The sequence below is a fragment of the Trachemys scripta genome, chromosome 3, assembly GCF_013100865.1.
Source record: "Trachemys scripta elegans isolate TJP31775 chromosome 3, CAS_Tse_1.0, whole genome shotgun sequence".
NCBI classification, from domain to species: Eukaryota; Metazoa; Chordata; order Testudines; family Emydidae; genus Trachemys; species Trachemys scripta.
Genome location: NC_048300.1, coordinates 19894331 through 19921096, shown reverse-complemented (window position 1 = coordinate 19921096; position 26766 = coordinate 19894331). Strand labels below are relative to the sequence as shown.

At 43.0% G+C, this 26766-nt stretch overlaps 1 protein-coding gene across 3 annotated transcripts; it reads left to right on the top strand.

Moving 5' to 3' along the window:
- Positions 1 to 22: 22 nt before the first annotated feature.
- SNRPB2 (small nuclear ribonucleoprotein polypeptide B2) lies at positions 23 to 25484 on the top strand. Of its 3 annotated transcripts, none has more exons than XM_034764253.1 (7): positions 23 to 330; positions 2506 to 2593; positions 8745 to 8917; positions 13958 to 14098; positions 21506 to 21559; positions 23060 to 23148; positions 25099 to 25258. In XM_034764253.1, the coding sequence occupies exons 2-7, from the start codon at positions 2530 to 2532 to the stop codon at positions 25256 to 25258; spliced, it is 681 nt and encodes a 226-aa protein (XP_034620144.1). In that variant the 5' UTR covers positions 23 to 330; positions 2506 to 2529. The 3 variants fall into 3 exon arrangements, with proteins under 3 accessions (XP_034620144.1, XP_034620146.1, XP_034620145.1); XM_034764255.1 differs by lacking the exon at positions 23 to 330 and adding an exon at positions 1695 to 1782 and having other exon boundaries at positions 25099 to 25484; XM_034764254.1 differs by lacking the exon at positions 23 to 330 and adding an exon at positions 2084 to 2213.
- The last annotated feature ends 1282 nt before the right edge of the window (positions 25485 to 26766 follow it).

Genomic DNA, 26766 nt, shown 5'->3' with positions numbered 1-26766 from the left:
TCTCTCAGGAGCGGCCCGAGACTGGTCCCTGCGGACCGGTCCGTTCCGAGGCTATCCCGGGGGGCGGGTCATGGACCCACGGGCACGGGGCAGCGCCTCTCCCGGAAGCGGCAGCTTGGGGTCCTCCTGCCCTCTCGGGTCGCCGAGCGGAGTGCTGCTCTCGCACTTGCCGTTGCAATGCTGAGCCCGCACCCTTCCCTGGCTGCGGCAGCCTCGCTCGGGCCGCAGAACCGGCGCTGCTTGCTGGCGGTGACAAAGACCCGCTGCAGACCCCTGCCTCGAGGAGGTTACAGTCTTAGGCCCCAGTTCTGCACACACTCAACCGCCGCAGTAAGTTTTCCCAAACCCCACTGAATTCCCATACGCAATAGGTGGAGTGCAGCAAGTGAGATTTATTTTTGTAGCACATCTACAGCAAAGGCTGTGCATCGCGGGTTCCCAGACTCTGGGCACCCTAGATGCCCTGTCTAAAATATACATGTAAGTAAAAATGTACCCTCAGTTATCCACAGAGCACAATATCTCACTATATGCTGGGGATTATAACCAATCCACCAGCCAGGAAAGGTGGAATCCCCTTCCATACAACAACACAGCTCCACTCAGGACTTCCATTAACGAAGATGCAAAGCAACCCATAACAGTATCACCATCCCATGGAGGCATCATCTTTCTCCCCAGCTGATGCTTCCCTCACAACCAGCTCCTGGTCCCTGCAGATATCTCTCAGGTTTTTCCATCTAACAAGTGCTGAAAGCCAAGTCCTTTCCTGATCCTGGGGCTCCCTTGTCTGTTGCCATGAAGCCATATGTGCAATTTGCGGTAGGGCACATGACTAGGAACAGGCATGTGACCTAAAACTAAATACCTGAATTTTAAATGACCAAAGGGGGATAATAGACACACTGGGCCTATTTGAAACTCCATAAAGCTGTGGAGCAAGGACTAAACATGTCCAGTTTCTTAACCTTTTCTCATGGGTCAGGTTTTCTAAACCTTTTATCATTTTTGTTGCTCTCCTTTGGACTCTCCAATTTATCCACATCTGTCCTACAGTGTCGCACACAGAATCAGGCATAGTACTGTAGCTGGGGCTGCCCTAGTGCCAATAGAGCAGGACATGTCCTACATTCAATACTCCTCCTAAAATACCTCGGAGTGGTATCAGCCCTTTTCACAGCAGCACCACGTGGCAGGCTGGCTCCTGTTCACCCTAGCCTGGTCCAGCAGCCCTATCCCAACCTGTTCTTCCACACCCGGCAGCTGTGCATGTCTCAATCGGCTTCTCTAGGGAACTGACCCACCGACCTCCGTGACAGCCCTAGCAGCGAGGCTGTGCCCCGATGAGGTTGGAGGGCAGGTGATGGGCGAAGCACAACAGGGTCTGGGCAGGCAGGGAGCAACACCACCCATAGGACCCACCCGGAGGCAGAGCCTGGGCCGGCAGCAGGCCCCCCCCTACTGGCCCTGACGGGGGTTGGAGTCTTGCTGCACCCAAGCCTTGACCGCGTGAGCCCCACTTGCTGTGCGGTGAGTGATCCCCACAGGCACGTGTGGAGACGCAGGAACCGCCATTGCACTCAGGCCTCCTCTCCCGCCCCGCCCTTGTTAAGGCGCACACGTGCGCTAGGGGAGGAAGGAAGAGGGAGAAGAGCGCATCGATGATTGGGTGCGCGATATATCGATTGTGCATCAGCTCGACTCTTCTGCCTGATTACGTGAGGTCATGCGTCAGGGCGCGGAGTGCGGCGCTGGGAACGGTGGGAAGGCGCGTGGAGCCGGGTGAGGGAAGGGTTTGTCCCCCGTCTGCTCCTCTCCTGGGAGATGCGGCGCGAGGGACCCGGGGCCTGTGTCCGGGGAGGCATCTGGGGCTCTTCCCTCTGGGGACAGGAGCGCTGAGCCTGCGCGGGCGGGCGGGCTCACCTAGCCGCGGTCGGGATTGGCCCAAAATAGCCACGAGCTGTGAATTCCCCAGAACCGGGTTTGGGGCAGCTGGGGCGGGGGCGGCTGGGCGCGTGAGGGAGGGGGTCTGGCTGTGGTCGGTGTATGAGGGGAGCTGCGGTTGGAGGGGCTGGCTCTGTGGTGCAGTGGGGGGTATCGATGTTTATATACGAGGCGATAGGGACCATAAACACTTCAGAGCGTTATTGATTAAAAGGGCAGTGAAAGAGCTGTGTGGGGATGATCATGGTACAACTCCTGCCCACACAGAGGTTGGTGCTTTCTCAGTGACTTGGGTCCCTATAGTAGGTTATATCTTTCTGTACCTTCAGAGGTGATGGACCTTTGTTAGTATATGAAAAGTGTATAGTTTTAAAACCTGTGTGATAGAAAGTGCTTCCTTTTCACTGTTGAGTGAGACCGTTCTGATCCTGTTTTATATAGCCTGATCCAGGAAACACTTGTTTGACCTAAACAAACAAAAACTCTATTATTATTATTATGAATTCATCTTCATAAATGTAAGTAGTTTTAACACATTGTGCTTGTTTCTCTTTTTTCCAGGCTGTTATATAAGCAAGTTAGAAGATGGATATCAGACCGAACCATACCATTTACATCAATAATATAAATGACAACATTAAAAAAGACGGTATGAATAATTTAAAGTTCATATTTTTCATCAGTGTGTTGGGAAAACTATTTCAGTAAAAATATACTATTCTATCTTCTAGAAGTATAATCTAGACATAAAATGTCATTAGCAATCTTGTAACATCAGCACGTTTGTGCTATGCCTAGCCCAATGGAATCCCAATCTGTTTTGATCTCTAGGTACTACTGTAATACAAATAAATAATTACAACCAAAGCAGTCAGAAAATATAAATTAAGATCTCTATGCTTAACTACTGCCAATGGGGAAGGAGTTAAAATTGGTAACTCCAGAACGAAGTGTAAGTCTTAATGCATATTTGGGTGGTTTTTTTTTTTTTTTTTTTAAAGTTTCTGGCTTTCTTTTGTTTATCATCTTAGGGTCCAATTCTACAAATCCTTATGAATGTGAGTAATTTTAGTTGTGTGGGTAGTCCCACTGAATCTTACATTTATCTTCAGATTGAGACTCATGGCTCCAGTCTTGCAAACCCATACTTACATGAATAGTCCTTTATAATACAAGTGATTCTACTGACTTTATTGATACTGCAGTACTTATGAGTAGTGGGTTATCGGATCAGCCTCTGGTGGTGGTCTGGATGTGGTTTTCCAAAAGTAGTGGTAATTCTTTTTTCATATGCGCACTCCTTTCTGGGATGTAAACAATGTGGAATTATTGTGTAACTAAACCCAGTGAAATAACTGTGGTAATAGAAACCCAGGTGGTATCCAATCTAATGGAACCTGGCAGCCAGGTGATGTGTTTTGGGATCCTCCATATGGAGATGTGTATTGGTATAAAAATGTAAATGAAACTAAAAGTATATTTTAGAATTGATAGCAACCAGTGTAACTAGTTACCAGTATACATTCAAATTTAGTACTGCTGTAAAGTGGTGCTCTAAATGTCTGCGAAAATTGAGTCCCAAAGTTTGCCCCACAGTAATGCGAGGATCAGAGAGTGGATTTAAAAAACCCCCCTCAAACAAACATAGTGCACTATATAGTAAGGTACATTGTTTCCAAGTCTCCATGATTCTTAAATCTCCCAATGGGATATTGAACATTGTCAGGAAAGCCAAGTAGGAAAAACTAGAGAAACAGGACAATGGGGACACACAATGTGCTGCCAAGAGCCAGTTAGAGAAACAATCCTTAATATAGAGTAAAGGGTAAAAGTGGTCTGGTCAAGCATGCGTGATCAGCAGAGATCTTAGAAATCTGCTTGCCATTGAAAACCACATAATTTGTGTTTTTACAGAGAATTTTTAGTTTTTACATTTTGTTTAAAAAAAACAAAAAAAAAACATACTCAGTGGAATTCTGATTATTGGATCTTGCCCCAGTACCAATTCTATCAGACAATAGGTAGGGCTTTGGCTGTCAGCCCCGGGCAGCGGGGCTCTGGCTGTCAGCTTAAAAATTGAAAATATATCAATAAAACATTGTGTTCAACTGATACCTATATATATTGTGGCTAGGAAAACTAAAGTTCAGTGTTTCATTTTATCTATGGAAAAACACAGATTACTCTTTTTTTTTTTTTTTTTTTTTTAATCACTGGAAAATTAGGATCCCTGGTCACCAGTGTGTGAGAAGTGGTAATTAACGAATTAGAAAAGAGAAATAACATGAAAATAGCAAGGATGGCAAAAGTTATGCCAGTTTACACATGCATATTGTATGAGTTGCATAAGATATGTGATAGTCATAACACTTTATGATGATTGGAAGAGAACTAATGAATATGTAATTTGGATATGTATAATATGATGTAGATTGTAAGCGATAGACAGAGCTTCGTAGGAGAAATCCATTGTGATTGCCTGTGCCCCAGAAGGAAACTGGCCATTTTGTTTTTCTGTATGCGTCTGTTTTTTCTTTAATAGTAATTGTAATCAAAAGCCATACTTTAGGTTCAAATAAAGGTTTGAATTAATAAACCTGAGTGTCTCAGACCTGAGCATGTAGCATTCTCGTGCAAGAAATACCCCGGGTTGTGAGGCACCTAACCATTACCTGCCCTTAGCGTAAAGCAGTCTTGTTTGGGCTTGCTGTGGCTCAGCTCCCTGAAACCAACTGCCTCTGGCAGCACAATCACTAACTTCTAGGGCCTCCGCCAACCCCCCTGCCCACCGTGAAGGCCTTGCTCTCTCTGTATGTGTAGCTATAGGCACACACCAACCCCCAAGTCCTTGGAGTGTTCCCTGTAGTGTCTAGCCCGGGGTAGTCAATAGATGGACTGTGGGCCAAATCCAGACCACCAGATGCTTTTGAACGGACTCAAAAATATTTTTTTATTTACTTATCATTGTTGGGGTTTTTTTGTTTTGTGTGTGTTTTTTTTAAATTCTGGAGTCTGGACTTGACTATATCTTGACCAAGAAATTTGGACCTTGACAAAAAACAGACTACCCCAGTCTAGCCTCTTATCCATTGAACACTCATAAAATGACCAGGCCTGCTATTCCCCAGGGAACAGTACATCCCAGCTTGTAAAATTCAACAGAAAACATCACTTTGCTTAACACCACAGACCTTAGATCAGTGGTTCTCAAACTTTTTTGCACTGGTGACCCCTTTCACACAGCAAGCCTCTGAGTGCGACCCCCCTCATAAATTAAAAACACTTAAAAAAAATATTTAACACTATTATAAATGCTGGAGACATAGCAGGGTTTGGGGGGGTGGAGGCTGATAACTCGCAAACCCCCACATCATAACCCCCAGTTTGAGAACCCCTGCCTTAGATATACTTCTAGTGAAAAAAAGAATGTTTATTATCAAAGAACAAATTTGAGTAATAGTAAGAATATTGGAAACAAATGGTTAATTATAAAACAAAATCATGACATGCTTTCTAGAGACTAATCTAACAAGTTACTCTCGTATCTAAAGAAGCTGATCTCACGCGGGATTCTCTCCAACATTTTTAGCCAACTCTACTTGAGACCCCTTTTTCATAGAGCAAGAGTGCTGTTCTTTTTCTTTCTCTATGAAGGATGCCTAGGCGTCTTTTCTGCCCCAAAATATAATAAAGCAAACACCTTTGACGTGTTCCTCCAGATAAGGTTCTGTGACCCTACTGTGTTTCTCTTCCTTTTAGTTTTCTGAAATTCTTTCTTGCAATCCTTCATTTGTATTCAGTGATGATGTAGCTGTGTCGGTCCCTGGATATATTAGAGACAAAGAGAGTGAGTAATATGTTTTATTGGAGCTGTTGCTGAGAGAGACAAGTTTTCAAGCCCTGCCAGAGCTCTTGTACATTTTCCAGACCTGAACTAAGGCCAGGTCCTTACTACAGACCTATCTTGGTATAACTATGTTGCTCAAGGGTGTGAAAAATCAAGAGCGTCTCTCATTGAGATAGCTATCACCTCCACCAGTGAGATGGATTAACTATGCTGACTGGAGAAGCTATTACGTCAGTGTAGTTGAATCTTCACTAAAGCTCTGTAGCACGGTACATGAAGACAAGCCCTCAGAGTGGCACAGCTAAATACACTAAACCATCTGTTCCACCTTGCAAACAGTAAACAAGAGATTTGTTCAACGTGAAGTAACTCTTTAGCACCTCTCTAATCATAGGGGGAAAAGGAAGAGAAGGGGAGGCAGGTAGGGGGGGAGTTAATGGATTATAGATTGTTGGAATAAGCCATACATCCAGTGTCTCTATTCAGTCCATGATTTTTAGTGTCTAGCAAAGTTGTGAATTTAAGCTCTTGGGCTTGTCTTTTGAAAGTGTGCAGGTTTCTTTTGAGGATAAGGTCAGAGTTTTCACAAAGGGTTCACCCACAGGTGACATGGTGTTTGTCTTTTATCATTTTCCCGTGTGAGTTCATTCAAGAGCCTAGTGATTGTCTAGCTTCACCCATATAGTAACTATTGAGGCAATTAGTGCATCAGAGAAGGTACACCACATGTTGTGATAGGTACATGTAGGACGTATGGATCTTGAAAGGTGTGTAGTGGAGGGTGTTGATCACTCTAGCAGCGGAGGTACATTTGAAGGTTTTACATCTGAAGGTTTTGCATCTGTTGCTCTGACAGGGTCTGGTACCACTTTGAGTTGGTGTGTCCTTGTTTGTGGGGAGCTTGTTTCTGATGATAAGCTTGAAGAGGAGGGTTCAGGAAAGTTTTTTTTCAGGATGTGGTTCCCATAAAGTATGGGTTGTAGTTGTTTGATACCCTGTATGGGTTCAAGTGTGAGGTGGTAGGTGGCAAGTAGGGGTGTACAGTCAGAGGGGGTTTTATTTCTGTATTGAAGCAGATTCTCTTGGCGTGTTTGGGTGGTCTATTATATGATGCTATCTGCTTCTCTGGTGGAGCATCCTTGTTTGGTGAAGGCGGTTCTGAGAGTGTTCAAATGTATGTCCTGGACTTTTCTTGGAGCATATTCTGTGGTATCTGAGTGCCTGGCTGTAGGTAACAAATTTTTTTGGTGTATTTGGGGTGGAGAGACTCTCCCCCCTTTCTCCCCCCCCCCCATGGTATCTATATTTTCACAATGATATCGATGACCAGCATGACACTGGCTTTCATTTGAGACCCCACGTGATATTCTTAAGTGAATCAGAATATGCATACCAGAATCAGGAGATTCTTGTAATCCTTTGTACCTCCTTGCCAGTTAACATTGAGGTTCTTGGGTTACCTTGCAGTATTATACAATGCACATTACATGATGATGTGTTTGAATGTTCCAGTGGGCAAATTAAGCCTAGCTTTCATTTATAGCACACACTATATTCCCAATAAACCAGAAGGTTGGCATTGTGGAAGATACTTGATTATAGTCTTTGAAGGGTAAAACTGCAAATTGCATTTAGAATACAGCTTTTATACCTATATCTTTCCATTACCATAGTGTACAGGAGAGCATTCCTTTTAAAGGGAGACTTTCATGACGTAACTTTAAGAGAATCTTCACATAAAAAGCAATTTATATGGCCATATGCATCTGATTTCTTGGTCTTTGCTTACAGATATTGTCTCTAAGAGTATGTTTTCTCTCAGCTTCTCTTGCATGACTTGTTATGGTCCCTAAAGTAATATGATTCATGTCAGATAATTTTTGTTTACCTTTTTTGAAAAGAAAAACATAAAAGAATCATGATGAACTGTTATTGTCAGACTTCAGCAATGACAAAACAACATACTTCAGTTGCTGAAGTTTCAAGTATCGGGGGTAGCCATATTAGTCTGTATCCACAAAAAACAACAAGGAATCTGGTGGCACCTTAAAGACCAAGGGCAGGTCTACACTAACCCCCCAATTCGAACTAAGGTACGCAACTTCAGCTACGTTATTCACGTAGCTGAAGTTCGAAGTACCTTAGTTCAAACTTACCTCGGTCCAGACGCGGCAGGCAGGCTCCCCCGTCGACTTCGCGTACTCCTCTCGCTGAGCTGGAGTACCGCAGTCGATGGCGAGCACTTCCGGGATCGACTTATCTCGTCCAGACAAGATGCAATAAGCAAACCCAGAAGTTCAATTTGCTTGCCGCCGAACTACCGGGTAAGTGTAGACCTACCCTAACAGAGTTATTTGGACATAAGCTTTTGTCGGTTAAAAAAAAAACCTCACTTCTTCAGATGCATGGAGTGAAAGTACTGAAGTATGTATCTTAAATACAAGAACAGTGAGGCAATAGAATAAGTGTTCAGTGCAGGGGGATGAACATAGGTTAACTGGATATGTTTAAGACTAGACTTTGCACCTACTTCTAAGACTGTCTTAAGATAATGAAAATGACTGTCATCATTCAGTGGGATGGGCTGATGATCCAGAAAGCCTATTCCAATTCACATTTAATTCTTGAAAGAACTGGTTAAGCAAGACAGACATGGAAAAAAATCTCTTAATGCTATCACCTGACTGATTTTAATTAATAATGTGCTTGAATCAATAATAATAATAATAATAATAATAATAAAAAACCCCACATCACTTATTACCCTAATATGAGTGTTATGGCTTTGGTTTATAGCTTTGGCTCTGACGTTATATGAGTAAAGTAGAGTAGCATGTTATATGTATTTTTCAGAGTTGTAACTTCATGTTATTTGAGGATAGGATAACTTTTATAAAAGCACAGTGACATATCCAACCTATATGCAGTAATGGTTTTTCTATGCTCTCAACAGAACTGAAGAGATCGTTGTATGCGCTGTTCTCACAGTTTGGTCATGTAGTAGACATTGTGGCTTTAAAGACTATGAAAATGAGAGGACAGGCCTTTGTCATATTTAAAGAACTTGGATCATCCACCAATGCTTTGAGACAGTTACAAGGTTTTCCATTTTACGGCAAACCAATGGTAAGTCTCTCTCTTTTTTTTTTTTTTTTTTTTTTATGGCACTAGGACAGTACAGTATTTTGCAACTGGGAATCAGTTTTCTATCAGTTTCTGTATTTTTCTATCTAGGGTGTGTCTGCTATTTATTTTTCATTGATGTCATGTTTTTCTCTGTGTGAACATATATATTCATGCATGTTTGAGGGGCAATGTGCTTAGTTTTCAGATAAGACTGCTTTACTCCAACATCATACTACTTTACATTTTTTAAATTAGAAGTCTAAATTTTGTATGTTTTCTAAATGAAGGCTTTCAATAATTTTTCTGTGGCGGAGTAAAATTGTATGGCATTTGTGACAGACCCAGACCAGTGGGGTACAGGAGTCTGGTAGAGGGCAAATATACTGCTCACTGGATGAGTAGTTTTCTGTTCCCTGAGTGACCAGAGCAGGGGCTGCACTAGAGTAATCAGGAACCTGCTAGAACCTGTTAAGGCAGGCAGGCCAATTAGGGCACCTGGAGCCAATTAAGAAGTGTCTAGAATCAATTAAGGCAGGCTAATCAGGGCACCTGGGTTTTAAAAAGGAGCTCACTTCAGTTTGTGGTGCGAGTGTGAGGAGCTGGGAGCAAGAGGCGCAAGGAGCTGAGAGTGAAAGGGTGTGTTGCTGGAGGACTGAAGAGCACAAGCCTTATCAGACACCAGGAGGAAGGTGCTGTGGTGAGAATAAGGAAGGTGTTTGGAGGAGGCCATGGGGAAGTAGCCCAGGGAGTTGTAGCTGTCATGCAGCTGTTACAGGAGGCACTATAGACAGCTGCAGTCCACAGGGTCCTGGGCTGGAACCTGGAGTAGAGGGCAGGCCCAGTTTCCCCCCAAACCTCCCAATTGACCTGGACTGTGGGTTCTTCCAAAGGGGAAGGTCTCTGGGCTGTTCCCCAACCCACATGGTGAATCTCTGAGGCAAGAAAATCCGCCAATAAGCGCAGGACCCACCAAGATAGAGGAGGAACTTTGTCACCCATTTAAATGCCTCCAGTTTGCCTTTTGTTTTTTGTCTTGTATAAGTCAAGTTTGTGTAGTGATGCCATAACATTTGGCTACATTCACTTATGTTGAAATTAAGCATTCTTAATTGTTCAATGTTATGTCATAATATTTCTACTTCATAATAAATATTGCTAATACTGAAAATGTTACGCTCTTCAGGATTACAAAATAAAGTTCAGAAGAATTTGTATAAGATGATAATGCTGGATACAACTATTTGCACATTGTATAACTATGCACATGAGTAGTCCTTCAGTGGTTTTGTGTGTGAGAGTGCTTTTTTTCCTGTGTTGGTGAGCCTAGAAATCTTGATTTGCATGTGTCTTCCACCTATTTTTTTGTAGTGTGGAGGAACACGCAAACAAGGAAACTCTCTGTACAGAGAAATTTTTAATATAGTACGCACAAACAGTTGTCTTTGCTGTGTGTGGAACACTTTGCAATAGCTTGCCACTCTGTCTGCATCCACCTTCTCCATATGGGGGAGAGAACCAGTAGAATTCATCTGTGCATGATGTGGGAATAGCCAGATATTTATGAAATTTTATAGTCTAGCAGAAAAACAGATGCTTAGACACCTGTGGTACATCTCTGAATTCTCCAAACTAAAAAGATCTAAAAGAGATACTTCATCCATCCTGTTCAGCTGAACACTTCAAAAATTCATGTGTTGAGAAATGCTTCAATGCTGATGATGGGTTCCGCTCAATAACTATCCAAAGCCGTGTGGACCAACGCATGTTCATTTTCATCATCTGAGTCAGATGCCAGCAGAAGGTTGATTTTTCTTTTTTGGTGGTTCAGATGGGGGGAGGGATAGCTCAGTGGTTTGAGCATTGGTCTGCTAAACCCAGGGTTGTGAGTTCAATCCTTGAGGGGGCCACTTAGGGATCTGGGGCAAAATAAGTACTTGGTCCTGCTAGTGAAGGCAGGAGGCTGGACTCGATGACCTTTCAAGGTCCCTTCCAGTTCTAGGAGATAGGATATCTCCATTAATTTCTTCATCAGAGTGTTGCTCTTTTAGGACTTTGGACCGTATTTTCCTCAACTCATCCCTCTCAGATTTTGGAAGGCACTTCAGATTCTTAAACCTTGGGTTGAATGCTCTTGCTATCTTTAGAAATCTCCTATTGGTTCCTTCTCTCACTGCAGATTTGACAAAACGCAAAGTGTTCTTAAATCGAACAACATATGCTGGGTTGTCCTCTGAGACCACCCGTAACATGAAATATATGGCAGAATGTGGGTAAAACCACGGAGTGGGAGACATACAATTATTCCCCACGGAGTTCAGTCACAAATGTAATTAACACTTTATTTTTAACACGTGTCATCAGCATGGAAGCATGTCCTGTGGAATGGTGGTCGAAGCATGAAGGGGCATACGGATGTTGAGCATATTTGGCATATAAATACCTTGCAACTCTGGCTACAACAGTGTAGTGCGAATGCCTGTACTCACTTTCAGATGACCTTGTAAATGAGAATTGGGCAGCATTATCTCCTGTAAATGTAAGCAAGCTTGTTTGTCTTAGTGATTGGCTGAACAAGAAGTAGGACTGAGTGGACTTGTAGGTGCTCAAGTTTTACACAGTTTTGTTTTTGTGTAGTTTTTAAAAAAAAAAAAACAAATTCTACATATGAAAGAGCAACTTACAAAATAGAGATTGCACTCCAGTACTCGTATGAGGTATTTTTCAATTTTCTTTTATCTTTCTTGCTGTGAAAGTATTTGTAATAAAAAATAATATAAAGTGAGCACTGTACACTTTGTATTCTGTGTTGTAATTGAAATATATATTTGAAAATGTAGAAAAACATCCAAAAATATTTATAATAAATGTAAATTGGTATTCGATTATTGTTTAACAGTACGATTAAAACTGTAATCATGACTAATTTTTTTAATCTAATTAATTTGTTTTGTGTTACTCTCTTGAGTTAACTGTCCTCTTCTTATTTACAATGTCACCAGAAAGTGAGAACAGGCATTTGCATGTACTTTTGTAGCCGGCATTGCAAGGTATTTACGTGCCAGATATGCTAAACATTTGTATGACCCTTCATGCTTTGGCCATCATTCCAGAGGACATGCTTCCATGCTGATGACACGCATTAAAAATAAAGTGTTAATTAAATTTTGACTGAACTCCATGGGGAGAATTATGTCCCCTGCTCTGTTTTACCTGCATTTTGCCATCTATTTCGTGTTATAGCAGTCTCAGATGATGACCCAGCACATGTTGTTCATTTTAAGAACACTTGCACTGCAGATTTCACAAAATGCAAAGAAGATACCAGTGTGAGATTTCTAAAGATAGCTATAGCACTCTACCCAGGTTTAAGAATCTGAAGCACCTTCCAGAATCTGAGAGGGACAAGGTGTGGAGCATGCTTTCAGAAGTTTTAAAAGAGCAACACTCGGATGCGGAAACTACAGAACCTGAACCACCAAAAAGAAAAATCAACCTCTGCTGGTGGTATCTGACTGAGATAATGAAAACGAACATGCATTGGTCCTCACTGCTTTGGATTGTTATCAAGCAGAACCCTCATCAGCAGGGATGCATTTCCCCTGAAATGGTGGTTGAAGCATGAAGGGACATATGAATCTTTAGTGCATTTGGCATGTAAATAGCTTGCAACGCTGGCTACAACAGTGCCCTGAGAATGCATATTCTCACTTTCAGGTGACATTGTAAACAAGAAGCGGGCAGCATTATCTCCTGTAAATGTAAACAAACTTGTTCAGCCAATCGCTCAGACAAACAAGAAGTAGGGCTGAGTGGACTTGTAGACTCTGAAGTTTTACAATTTGTTTTTGAGTGCAGTTATGTAACAAAAAAGTCTACATTTGTAAGTTGCACTCTCATGACAAAGGTTGCACTACAGTACTTGTATGAGGTGAATTGAAAAATACTATTTCTTTATCATTTTTACATTGCACATATTTGTAATAAAAAAATAATACACACTTTGATTTAAATTAGAACACAGAATACAATATATATGAAAAGGTAGAAAAAATAAAACATCCAAAATATTCAATACATTTCAATTGGTATTCTATGTTTAACAATGCAATTAAAACTGCGATTAATCGCAATTAATTTTTTTGAGTTAATCGTGTGAGTTAACTGATTGTCAGCCCCAGTATTTTTTTATAATTACTTTTCCAAGTACTTGCTTTAATTGCCATAGGGATGTTCAGTAATTGGGAATGGGATGGGAACTGGTCTACATAACTTCCTCTCTTCTGTGCAGTTATCACATGAACCATCTCTCTACTAAAATGCTATTGACGCCCCTTTTCTTTTGCCCCTTTTCAGTGTCTTGCATCCTTAGTGGTGGTTTTGCCTTCCTTTTACTGTGTCTACTGCTAGAGTCCTGCCTCAAGTGTTTCCTCTCCTTTATTACTGGCAGTAAAGAAAGTTATGTCATAGTGACCATCTCCTTCCAGTTGCTCTAATCCAGTGGTTGGTTCTCAGCCTGCAGCCTAGCCAGCATACAGCTGCGGCCCCTGTGACATCCTCAGGGCCATATAGGTAGTATTGGATGTGGCCCACAATGGTAAATAGGTTGAGAACCACTGCTCTAATCCATGCCTGGGGATATGAATTTGAACTGATTGCAGCATAGTAGCTTTCATATAAAAGAGAATTGTCCTATATTTCACACTATTCCTGTATTTCATTCTTATTTTTTTTTTTGTTCTCTTAAAGTTCCGCTGTGACTAGTTTATAAACCTTCTTGGATACTTACGTGTTTGTTTAACCATCCTCCATCAACCTCTTCTATCTTTTGCATGTTTTAAACAAAAGACGCTTTTGTAGTGAGTGCTCAGAATTAATTGGTGAATTCAGCATATTCTGTGGGTAGTTTCTATTACAGTTTTTAATGTAAGAAATTCTTGTAGGAATTCCAGTGTTTGGCTAGATATTTGGGGCCTTAATGAGGCTAGTGCAAGCTGTTCAGCATAATGAACTATAAAATGTTCTGTTTTCTTGTTTAAACAGCGCATTCAGTATGCAAAAACAGATTCTGATGTGATTTCCAAAATGCGCGGTACATTTGCTGATAAGGAAAAGAGGAAAGAAAAGAAAAAGGCTAAATCTCTGGAGCAGTCAGCTAATGCAGCAAATAAAAAGCTTGGTCAGGTAAGTGGACTGTGTAAACCAGGGGTCATCAACCTTTCAGAAGTGCTGTGCCGAGTCTTCATTTATTCACTCCCATTTAAGGTTTCGCGTGCCAGTAATACATTTTAACGTTTTTAGAAGGTTTCTTTCTATAAGTCTATAATATATAACTAAACTATTGTTGTATGTAAAGTAAATAAGGTTTTTAAAATGTTTAAGAATATTCATTTAAAATTAAATTAAAATGCAGAGCCCCCCGGACCGGTGGCCAGGACTCGGGCAGTGAGAGTGCCACTGCAAAGCAGCTCATGTGCCGCTTTCGGCAGGCGTGCCATAGGTTGCCTACCCCTGGTGTAAACCAAAACAAGATTCCTGACTTCTAGAACAAGTTTGAAGGGTTTTTTCTGCATGGAACAAACTCCTTTAATGGGATATTTACCTATAGTTTTAACAAGGAGGATTGTATTTTGGGGGAATGTACGTAAGATACTAATGTGCTTCCTGTAAACTGTGCCAAATTTGTTTTAATGTAAAAGTTTAATGGACTCATATTAATCATTAGACAAAGTTGCAAGGAATCTTGAGTGCAAAGGCCCCCAAACTGTTAAGAATCCAGTTCAATTTAGTTACTAAAATGACAAACTTTTGGAATCTGTTCATTTTGCCTATCCACGTAGTGGATGAAGTCTCAATTTGTCACTGTCTGTCGTTCTTTCTTCAGCAAAGAATATTAGCTGTTACTGTGTTTTTTGTTTTTTCCACCCTAACACAATGTTAAGGTATTCAAACTGTGAAAACTTTCAATGAACTTCCCTTTTTGGAAAGTATCAACTCCCTCTGTTTTGGTGAATATCCATTGGTTATTCACTATAAATCCCAGAGAGAATCTTAAATTGCAAATATTTTTGTAAAAATATTAAAACTAGAAAACTGATCAGTTTAAAAGTGAAACAGTTTAAGGGTAACCATTCATAATTTTTTTTTTTTTTTTTGAGCAGCCTAGACCTTTTATGCCAATGCAAATTGTAGAGTGTCCTTTCTAACGCAACAGTTCTTTGAGTGCTTGCTCATGTCCATTCCATGTTAAGAGTGAGAGTGTGCGTGTGGTTGCTGCAGATTTTCCCCTTGATGGTATCCATCCAGCCAGCTCTAGCGCCATCTGATGCCGCGCATTCATGCGTCAGTATAAGGGGCCTAGCAGGCCCCACACCCTCTCAGTTCCTTTTTACCATCCATGACGGTCGCTCGAACATCTCCTCTTGCCTTGGCAAAGAGTTCATCGAGTGGTGCTGTTATACCCTCCTTTCTTCGCAAGTTTAGTTACCTTAAATTTATTTCGTTTAGTAATAGTGTATAAAGTTAGGTCCCATAGCTGTTTACAGGGGCATCCTCTTCCCCTGCGACCAGGCATGCCCCTGTCTCTGGGCTTTAAACCCTGTGCCTCCGGTGACTGACCTGCACTCCAGATGTCTGAAGTGTCTGTGAGAGGCTCATGTGCGAGAGCATTGCCATGTCTGCTGCCAGTTCAAGCCTTGTACAAAAAGGGACACGGAGGCCAGACTAAGGTCCATCCTGATGGAAGTCACACTTAGACAGGGGTAGGAGTCGAGCCAGTTGGACTTGGCACCGAGTACCTCGGCATCGGTGTGGAATGCTCTTCCGACAGCCTGTTTCTCGGTACCATTCCCCTTCACTGGTGCCGAGGAAGTAGTACAAGAAACAGTAGTCTGAGAGGGGATGCTCCTTGGAGCTGAGGAGGGACAAAAGTGGAGTGCAATCTACATCAGGCTACTCCACTGTCCCTGCTCTGCAAGTGGCACCATCAACTCCGCCCTCTCGCAGGTTCCGTTGAGTCTGATGCAGGGCCATCCACCAACACCGGGGGGGGGGGGGGGTGGACATTGTGGCACCAGCAGGACTGTGGTGCTGTCCACCCCAGAGGTCTTTCCAGCGGCTAGGGACCTGATGACTCCCATGGCACCACCAATCCCAGCGGGGCAAGTTCTGACACCGGTGAGATCATCTAGCAGAAAGGAGCCTGTTTCCCTAGGCCCCTGCCTGGCAGCAGGTCCTCTGGTACTGACCCAGAGGGAAACTGCTGTTTGTTGGTGAAGACTTCCCCTCTCTGGCACTGATCCCTGAACCAGCGGCGCTGGCTGGAGGAAGCAAGGGGTACTCCCACCCCATGGTCTCCCCAAGCTAACTTATCGTCAGAGTCATGCACCCAACCAAGGAACCGTTACCAGTATTTGGCCTACATCCTGTTGGATCTCAGTGCGCGTGCCCCCTATAGCCTCCTGGCTCAGAGGTCAGTAGTGTATGCGGGTCCAGTAGAATCCATGGACTTCCCCCAGATACTGGGACCACCTTTCAGCTGTTTGTACTCGGTGGCGTCTGAGAGAAGGGCCCCTTCTCTGTACACTCTGGTACCAAGCCCAACACCGATGCTCAGGACTTAGGCCTGCATGAGTGGTTAGTGCAGAAGAAGAGGAAGGCCAAAGGACTCAAAGAAGCTGGACCCATTTGGTAGAAAGATTTATTCTGCTGGTGAATTACTGCTCCACATCTCCAATCAGCAGGCCTTGCTTGGCAGGTATGACTATAACATCTGGGATTGCAAGTCAGAATTCAAGGAGTTGCTGCCCCAAGAGTCCAGGTAAGAGTTCCCCACCCTGGTGGAGGAAGGGAAGACTATAGCCAAGGCCTCTCTCCAGGCTGCCCTAGATGCAACTGATATGGCGGCCAAAACAATGGCATCAGTGGTGGTCATGAGAAGATGCTCTTGGCTCCAATCTTTAGGGCTGCCACCGGAGGTTCAGCAGTCCATTCAGGACCTTCTATTTGAGGGAACTTCCCTCTTTTCCGAACAGATGCAAAACTCCATGGCCTGAAAGATTCCAGGGCTACCCTCAGATTCCTGGGCCTCTAATCCCCACACCTTCAGTGAAGTATTTCAGACCTCAGCCACTGGTCTGCTTCTTGGCTCTGCTGCCTCACCAAGACCCGTTTAAGAAAAACAGCAGGGCTTATAAGCGTAGGCAAGCGCCCCCCTTTCACCTCGGCTTCATTGCACAGATATCTTCTGCTTGGGGCTTCATACTTTTGAAGGGGTGCCCAAGTGCATTATATCAGTTCCCATACCATATCCTGTTCTCCCCCCCCCCCCTTTGTTTTCAGACCGACTCTCCTATTTCAGTCCAGCATGGTCCCTCATCTTGGACTGTTCGGTGCTGAGTAGGATGGAGGAAATTTTATCACACACACACCGCCCCTCCCATACCCATCCATCTTCAGGGACACTTCTCACGAGCAACTTCTAATCCAGGAGGTGCAAGCCCTCCTGTGGGAAGCGGCTGTAGAGGAGGTGCCTCAGGACTTGAAGGAAAGGATTTTACTCCTGCTGTTTCCTAATCCCAAAGGTGGTCTTCGATCCATCCTAGACCTGCGTTGCCTCAATAGTTATCTCAAGTAGCTGAGATCCGCATAGTTTCCCTGACCTCCTTTATCTCTCTCTTCCCCCCCCCCCCCCGCCCCCCCGGACAGATCCAGGGGACTGGTACACTGCCCTCAATTTGAAAAACATTTATTTCTACGTCTTCATTTTCCAGGGCCACAGAAGGTTCCTCAGATTCATTGTAAACCAGACCCACTACCAATTCACTGGCCTTTCCTTTGGCCTGTTGGCAGTCCCTTGGGTTTTCAGAAAATGCATGGTGGCGATGGCAGCCTTCCTTGCAAGGCAAGACATTTGAGTCTACCCTTGCCTCAACGACTGGTTGGTCCAAGGCCCAGATGAAAGCCAGCATCAATTTGGTCCAACCTATCTTCAGAGTCCTGGGCCTATTGATAAATGAGCAAAAGTAAACTCGTCATCCCCATCCAGAGGATAGAGTTCGTCGGTGCAGTGCTCGATTCTGCCTAGGCCAGAGTCTTCCTCCCGGAGGCTAGCTTCTAGACAATGTCGGCTCTGATATCAAAGGTCAAGGCCAACCCTGTCATGACAGCCCATTTTTGCCTCAAACTTTTAGGTCACATGCCACGTGCATTTATGTGGTACAGCACGGAAGACTTTGCATCAGACCTCTTCAGGTTTGGCTGGACTCAGTGCTTACCGTTCCTGCCCCAGTCCTTGCCTCTCTCGACTGGTGGAGGGATCCCCGATCAGGGGGTGTGGGTGTTTCCTTTGTCGCTCCCCAAACAGCAGTATCCCTAATTTTGGACATATCCAGTCTAGGTTGGGGGCTTACCTCAAGCACCTTAAGGCCTGTGGTCCCAGGAGGAGCTCTCCTTGCATATAAACCTCAGAGCTCAGAGCGGCCTGCCTCGTGTACCAGGTGTTCTTACCCCAGAATGCAGGCAGAGTTATGAGTGCTCATGGACAACATGGCAGCCACGTTTTACATCAACAGAGGAGTGTATTGCGCCACTCTCTCAAGAGGCCATTCGTCTGTGGGACTTCTGCGTGAAACACTCCATCCACCTTGAAGCTTCCTACCTTCCGGGAGCCTGGAACACTCAGAGATCATCTCAGCAGGTCTTTCTCCCCTCACCATGAGTGGTCTCTTCACCCTGGCGTAACCAGATCCATCTTCCAGCTGAGGCGTTTCCTCATGTAGACCTGTTCACAACCAAGCAGAACAGGGAATGTCAGCAGTTTTGCTCTCTGCATGGTCATAGCACAGGTGCTCTCTCAGATGCCTTCCTACTCCTGTAGACAAAGCTTCTGTTCTACGCGTTTTCCCCCCTCATTCCTCTGGTACACAAGGTCCTTCTGAAAGTCAAGCGAGATAAAGCAAGGGTTATTCTTATTAGCTCCTGCATGGCCGCACCAACATTGGTTCGTTCGGCACCCTACTGGATCTGTAAGTAGCAACCCTATTGTTGCTCCTGCCCCTCCCAGACCTGATCTTGCAAGATCATGGCTGTTGGCTCCACCTGAACCTCAAGGCCCTCCACCTGACTGCATGGATGATCCATGGTTGAATCCAGCAGTGATGGCCTGTTCAGAACAAGTCCACCAGGTCTTGCTAGATAGTAGGAAACCATCTACTACAGTGACTCCACTAGCCAAGTGGAATTGTTTCTCGGTGTGGTCTTCCCAATGAGGCCTCTCACCAACTCAGTCACTCCTCCCATCAGTACTAGAATACCTGCTTTATCTGAAATAGGGCCTAGCTATTTCATCGGTCAAGGCGCATCTAGTAGCAATCTCAGCCTTCCATCCTCTCATGGACGGTAGGTTGGTCTTCTCACATGAGATGTCCATTTACATATTCAAGGGATTAGGGAGACTTTACCCTCAAATTCGTGAACCTATCCCACCCTAAAGCTGGTCCTGTCAAGACTCCTGGGCCTACCCTTTGAGCCGCTGGCATCGTGCCCTCTGTCTTATCTCTCCTGGAAGGTCACCTTCCTGGTAGCAGTTACTCGGCCAGGAGGATCTCAGAAATCAGGACCCTTATGTCAGAACCCCTGTATATGGTGTTCCTTAAGGACAAGGTTCAACTGTGCCCCCACCCAGCGTTCCTCCCAAAGGTGGTCTCGCAGTTTCATAGTAACCAGGCTATTTTCCTGCCTGTTTTCTTCCCAAAACTGCACAAGAATATGGAGGAGTGGTGTCTCCTGGCCTTTTAAATTGAGAGATGCACCGTGGCTTCTACATTGAGAGAACCAAACTGTTCCATAAATCTATTCAGCTCTTGTTGGCAGTAGCAGACAAGATGAAAGGCCTAATGGTTTCGGTCCACACAGTTTTTCATACTGGATCCCTTCCTGCATTCATATGTGCTATGAGCAGGCAGGTGTCCTACCTCCTGCCATCTTGACAACCCATTCATGAGAGCTCAGGCTTCACGAGTGGTGTTTCTGGCTCAGATCCCAATCCGAGACATCTGCAGAGCAGAGACCTGGTCGTCGGTACATACTTTCTCCTTCCAACTACACCATCACCCAGCAGGCTAGGGCTGATGCCAAGTTTGGTAGAGCAGTGTTGCAATCTGCATGTCCATGAACTCCAAGCCCACCTCTTCAGGTAACGCTTGGGAGTCACCTAATGGGGAATGGAAATGAGCAAACGCCCTAGGGGGAGGAGTGGGGTGAAATTACTAACCTTTCTGTAACTGTTTTCTCTGAGATATGTTGCTCATGTCCATTCCATGATCCACCCTTTTGCCTCTCTGTCAGAGTTAGCTAGTAAGAAGGAACTGAGAAGGTGCAGGACAAGTCGGACCCCTCATACCAGTGCATAGTCAGATCAACAATGTAACAATCAAAATTCTTTATCTTCTGATATAGAAAACAAATAAGTAATTTCTCCCCAATTACCCCAAAATTGGGTCCAACTCCAATTACATAAACATGTTTCGATGATCATGATGGTCCCTTCTGGGCTTATAAACTCAGACTTTAAGCAGTAGTAGTACTAGCAGTACCCAAAACATAGTCTGCGGACTACTAGTGATCCCCAGACCACTTGCTAATGGTCTGTGGAGAAGTGGTTGGTCACATGGGGCTGCTTGTCTTACTTTCCAGCTGAGAGAAACAGAAGATATCTGAGGGAAGACAAAATGAACAAAAGTAGGAAGTGTGATTAACTTTTTTCAGAGATTACTTGCTGATCTTTAACGTTCAGTAAAAATACACAAATACTTTCACAATATTACTCTGCAGTGTGTAATAATTGCTGTAGTTGCACCTAAGCATTATGCAATAACAAATGGGAGGGGAGCTGGTCCATGCAATCGCAGATGGGAATGGAGTTGGCCCATAAGACAGTATCTCCATTAAGAGGTGGTCTGCACTGGAGCAGTTTACTAATGCCTGTATAATGGAAAACACCCAAATTAAGAATAAACAGTAAATTCTGTAGATAAGAGTTTTGGTAGGTGTTGTAGAGCTTTTGTTGCCTTAACTTTGCCACCATTTTGAAATCATTTAAAGAACTCAAATATTGATTTTGAATTTGTGCCGGAGAAGTTTATGGATTTATCTGTACCTCAGTCAGAAAGCATGTAGTGCTGTCTTCAACAGAGCCATGTTTAGAAACACTGGAAAAAATATTTTTTCCCTGTCTGTGGAATCCACCTTTTCAGGAGGCAGATGGAATACAATAGTTTGCCATATCTACCGATTCACCTTTAGAATCTATTCCGACCTAATGGCTGTGTCTTCTCCAGCAGTCTGGTGGGGGTTTAAAACCCAGTGGCTTCATGTTTCCCACCAGCAACTATTCTGCAAACTATAAACCATCCATGGACCACAGTTTAGGAAACAGTGACTTAAGATTGAAGGGTTGGTTAGGATTAAGATGCTCTCTCAGGCTCCTTGAAAACTAAATGGATATATGCTTTCAAATTGAAAATTATAGAAAACTTTTCATTGCTGATTTTTGGTAAAATCATGTTTTTCTAACTGTGTTTAATCTCCCAGGGAACAACACAGAATTCTTTGAATGTCCAAGGGACTTCGTCACAGAATCAACAGGTAATTCTTATTAGTTTATGTATTCCTGCCATTACTTTCTCTGTGTTGAGAATTAGCAGGAAGAGAGAGCACTAAACAAACATCATTTAATATTTGTGTTATACAATAAAACTCCAGTATTTAAAAAAGCGCATTTGACTAGTTTAGAATTGTTTTAAATTGGACTTTGGTGGGGAATTTCTGCAGTACATAGAATGAGTTCTGTGTACGTGCTCTGAATTTTGTGTTACACACCCACCCACCCTTAACTGGCATGTATGGAGAGACAGCTGCTATTACAAACTTCAGGCCTGATCTTTATTTTTTCCCCAGTTCCTTTATTTCACAATTCCAGTGGGATAAAGGGGGAAGAAACAGCCTCTGGAGAATACCCCCAGTATATGGGATTTTATTGGATGCTATAGAACTGTCCGAGCACCTATATGTTGTCCTCTGAATAGTCCCTTAATGTAGAGGGTGTATTGGAGAATAGAGGCGGTGTGGCCAGAGCACCTCCAGATGACCTCAGGCAGCTGTATGTGTTTGAGCTGCCTCAAGGCTGCTCTCACTTAGATTGGGAGTTGAGTAGGCCCCTTAACATGGCCAAGAATTCAAAGAGGCCAAAAATTGCGGAAAGCTATTTTTGTGCGCGCGCGCTCTCTCTCTCTTCCTCTCCCCCCCCCCCCCCCAAGTTCTTGTGCCAATTGCAAGGATCGAGAATTGGACCCCGTGTCTTTGTTGGAATTGTTGTCCCCTCTCTGCAGTTGAGGAATTTAATATATATCTTCATAAGAAGCATGGCCAGAAAAGTGTAACTGACAATGCTGAATGTTCAGGTCTCTGTACAGCCTTCTCCCTTCGAAGTTGCTGACTTTGTAACTAGTTGTAACACCTGGCTTATTCTTCTCAGCTGAAGGGAATTACCTAATTATACTAAAGCCAAATAAAGTAGAGATACTTTGCTGATCCCTGTTCACGTGAGAAGGTACTGAACTGCTATATGCAAAGTATCAGCAAATCTGTCTATAGCAGTGGATATTCAGTGGGCCACTGAAGCAACATTAGAAAGTTTACATATCTTACATATCTTCAAATAGAATGGTTACTCCCTCGACTTTACTACAGCATGCTGTTCAAAGCTGGTAATTCTATGGAAGTGACAACTGACATGGTCAACTATCTTTTTAGATATTTATGCCTTTTTAAAATTAGCAGTTCTACATGCTTACGGTAAATGAATTTGAAATACCTCTGTCCCCCAACTTACTGCATCTCTTGATATTATACTAATAACCTACTAACACTGATAGCAGAGAAAATGGACCAATTTAAAAATGTACTAAAGGGATTGTGAAAGATACAGTTTAGCCAATAAGTGACTGCAGTCTAAACCAGTCTTATGAGGAACATTAACAGTATGTTAGTTTCTCTCCAGTAGTTTCAGTGGAAGTATAAAGAAAGTAGATGAGTGCTATTTCTATTTTGCATGACTTATTGAATTATGTTCTTCTGTTATTGTAGGTGCCTGATAATCCACCAAACTATATACTCTTCCTTAATAACTTGCCAGAAGAGACAAATGAGATGATGCTGTCTATGCTATTTAATCAGTAAGTTGTGTATATAAAATTTTTTTCTCCTTTCATTCTCCATTATATGCACACACAGGTTTTCATCAGCCCTGACCTGTAGGGGATACTTAACAATATGAGAGTTCAGTCTTGGGTCCAGTTAATCCTTGGCCTTACTGCTGAAAATACAGCCATGTAAATTGTGGTGCTCTTTAATATGGACACCTGCCTATTAGGAACTAGAGAGACAAGGTGGGTGAGGTGTAATACCTTTTATTGGACCAGCTTCTCTTGGTGAGAGGGACAAGTTTCAGGTCAGACCTGAAGAAGAGTTCTGTGTAAGCTCGAAAGCTTGTGTCTCTCACCAGTAGCAGTTGATCCAATAAAAGATATTACCTCACGTACCTTGTCTCTCTAATATCCTGTGACCCACACAGCTACAACAGCACTGCATACAACATTAGGATCTAGCTCAATTCATGTAGACCACCTATACCTATCAGATGGTTATGACTCGCAACCAATCTGGGTTAGAGTTCAAGCTAGTGACTTTGAGGTGAAAGACTCCACAGTCACAGAAATGAGTATAGACGTTATATGATTTAAGTCAATTGCAAACTTTTGGAAACTCAGCTCCACCTTTGGGAAGATAAACCAACTTTCATTCTCCTTGCAACCATCATTTGGTTTTTAAGGTCAACTTATCTTACCAAATAAATCTTTCTCATCCTGGCTAGTCTTTTATGTGGCCCCAGGAATATACAACCCACTGTCTTGGGCATGTTATAGAGCTTCATAATATGATCCTCCTCCGTTCTTATACAATAAATATTAACATTTTTAAACTGTCATTGGTATTTGAGTTAGCATTCAGTGAAATTAATGGGGAATTTCACATCTTGGTCCTCTTATTTCAGGCTCTCTGCAAACGCAGGCAGATGTCGCTGCATCATTTTAATTTTGTTTCTTGTTTTGAAGGCTTTCTTTGCAACCATAACAGCTAAACACTTCATTTTTAAACAAATGAAAGCTGAGACTGAATTGAAAGTATTGTACATGCTTTCTGAGACTTGGGGTGTGCTCCGAACTTTGTTTTGCTCATGAATAATTTGTCTGTTTTCCATTCTCATTTGTCTTACAGTGACACTGTTTGTTTGTTCCTCCCCTCCATTTTCTCACTTTCTAAATAACTTAAATGGTTACATGAATTTACTCCATCTGCTCAGAAAATTCACTACTGGGTTGAGATTGATTTTGGAAAGTTTCAGCAATTAAGGGACAATTTACAGTTATAAGCACTTGCACATGGGGTTATAATCTATATGAAATTGTAATGATAGTCTTTGCTGTACTGTGGTCCAGGAATAGGAAATGTTACTTAAATAACTTTAAAGTATTAATCTACTATAGCAATGATACTCCACATTTGCTGCTTTGGGTCTGGATATGTAGTTCTTGGGGAATCTTGGAATTTCAGTGGAGCCATTCTTGGTCTCATCCAATGCAGCATAGGGATTGAAGAGAATGGAAGTACCATGTTCCCTCAGGGGAAGCAGGAAAGTGTGGAGAGTGGGGAGGAGATGGAAAACATCCTTCCTAGGATCCCTGTGTCATGGGAAGAAAGCTCCATATGATGGTCTATCAGAATAGTATGACATCCTGACTTTGCTTGCTTGATGTTTTTGCCCTAATGCCTCACACATAATGGACCAATGACCATGTAACCTCATGCTGCTGCAGATATGATAACTGCAGTGTAGAGAATGCCTTGCTGTGATTGAGTTTCTCTGCCACTTTGTTCACTAGTCAAGTAGCTTCTCATTTCCTTACAAATGAGAACTACTGCGCTACTTTTAAATGTGTTACTAGTAGTGACTGAATGTTATAGTATTGGGTGCTTATGATAAGGCTTAACAGTTGCTTGAGAGATTTACCATCCAATATAAATCAATGTAATCTTATCTGACTGACTTCTCCTTTGTTTTAAAGGTTCCCTGGATTCAAAGAAGTACGTTTAGTGCCTGGGAGACATGACATTGCTTTTGTGGAGTTTGAAAATGAGGGACAGGCGGGAGCTGCTCGTGATGCTCTTCAGGGGTTCAAGATTACTCCATCCCATGCAATGAAAATCACTTATGCTAAGAAATAACCATGGATGTTATCTTAAAAGAACTGTTTTGTATAATATGATACAATTTTAGTTGGCCAAAAACGTGGTATCTTCTTTTGAAGAAGAGTAAGGAGACATTTGTGTAAAACTGTAAGGGTTACTCAAGTAGGACAACTGTAGACTTCCACATTTGGTGGATCGTAACTTGCTGTGCTGAAATCCTAACTTCGTAAAAATAAATGCTATTTTTATTTTGTTGAAGCTATGATTTTGCATCATCTGTTTTATTGGCTAACGATTTTCCTACTGATGTTTCACTGTCTCAGAAGAGACTGGTTTAAAAAAAAAATGATGGAAACAGGAATACCAATATATTTGGATTAAATACAGTATCATATTTACACTGTTTTCAGTTTGATTGAAAAACAAAGCTGTTTCTTTGATAAGGAGTTCAGGCTCTTGTAGCCAAAGGAACAAAGAGGGGAGTGGTGATTCTCCAGTCCCTGATAGCAGGTGGAGAGTAGGGAGCAAAGCATGTCACTGGTGGCTTCATCCCCTGAAACTGTGATACATGTAGAAAAGGAATTTGTGGGCTGGGTGGGGCAGGGGAAGGTGTGCAGGTGATAGTTTAGGTCTCTTGCTTACTTTCCTATTCTTGTCTGTCTGATCCCTATCTTGTGATCTCTATATGAAGCTCTATAACATGCCCAAGACAGTGGGTTGTATATTCCTGGGGCCACATAAAAGACTAGCCAGGATGAGAAAGATGTATTTGGTAAGATAAGTTGACCTTAAAATGATCCTGGAGTCTGTAATGGCAAGGTGGTTTAGGGGACCTTTCTGGTACTCTATAAAGCTGCTGCAGGATAGCCTGATGGTGCGTGCAGCCTCGTCTCTTGTTAGGTAGGATTTCCTGAATCCCATTTTATTTCAAACCATTGTGACTAAAATAGGAACTTGGATTCCGTTTTTTTAATACATGACATTAAGGGCTTGTCTTCACTACCAGGGTAAATTGACCTAAGTTACGCTACTCCAGCTATGTAAATAATGTAGCTGGAGTCGACGTAGCTTAGGTTGACTTACCACGGTGTCTTCACTGCACTGCGTCAACAAGAGACACTCTCCGGTTGACTAACCTTACTCTTCTCGGGGAGCTGGAGTACCAGAGTTGACAGGAGAGCACTCTGCCATCGATTTAGTGGGTCTTCAGTAGACCCGCTAAATCGACACCCACTGCATCAATCACAGCAGTGTGACTACAAGCCTCTATGCACCATCACTGTAAGGTCCTAAATGAACTGCATGTTAAAGTGCCAGCCTGGGACTTGGGAGACCCAGGTTCAATAAGTTGATTTGTCACAGACTTTGTGACCCTTGGGCAAGTCACTTAGCCTCTTTATGCCTCAGTTCCCCATCTGTAAATTGGGGATAATAGCACTTCTGTATCTCATGGGAATGTTGTGAGGGTAAATACATTAAAGACTGTGAGGTGTTTAGATAGCATGAATGGGGATCATAGAGGGGTACAGCATTTATTTTGTACA

Coding starts and splice junctions, on each gene's coding strand:
- SNRPB2 (XM_034764255.1), top strand. CDS start 2,530: ATGGATATCAGACCGAACCATACCATTTACATCAATAATATAAATGAC. Junction 14,099..21,505: donor CAAATAAAAAGCTTGGTCAG/GTAAGTGGACTG, acceptor TTAATCTCCCAG/GGAACAACACAGAATTCTTT. Junction 23,149..25,098: donor CTGTCTATGCTATTTAATCA/GTAAGTTGTGTA, acceptor TTTGTTTTAAAG/GTTCCCTGGATTCAAAGAAG.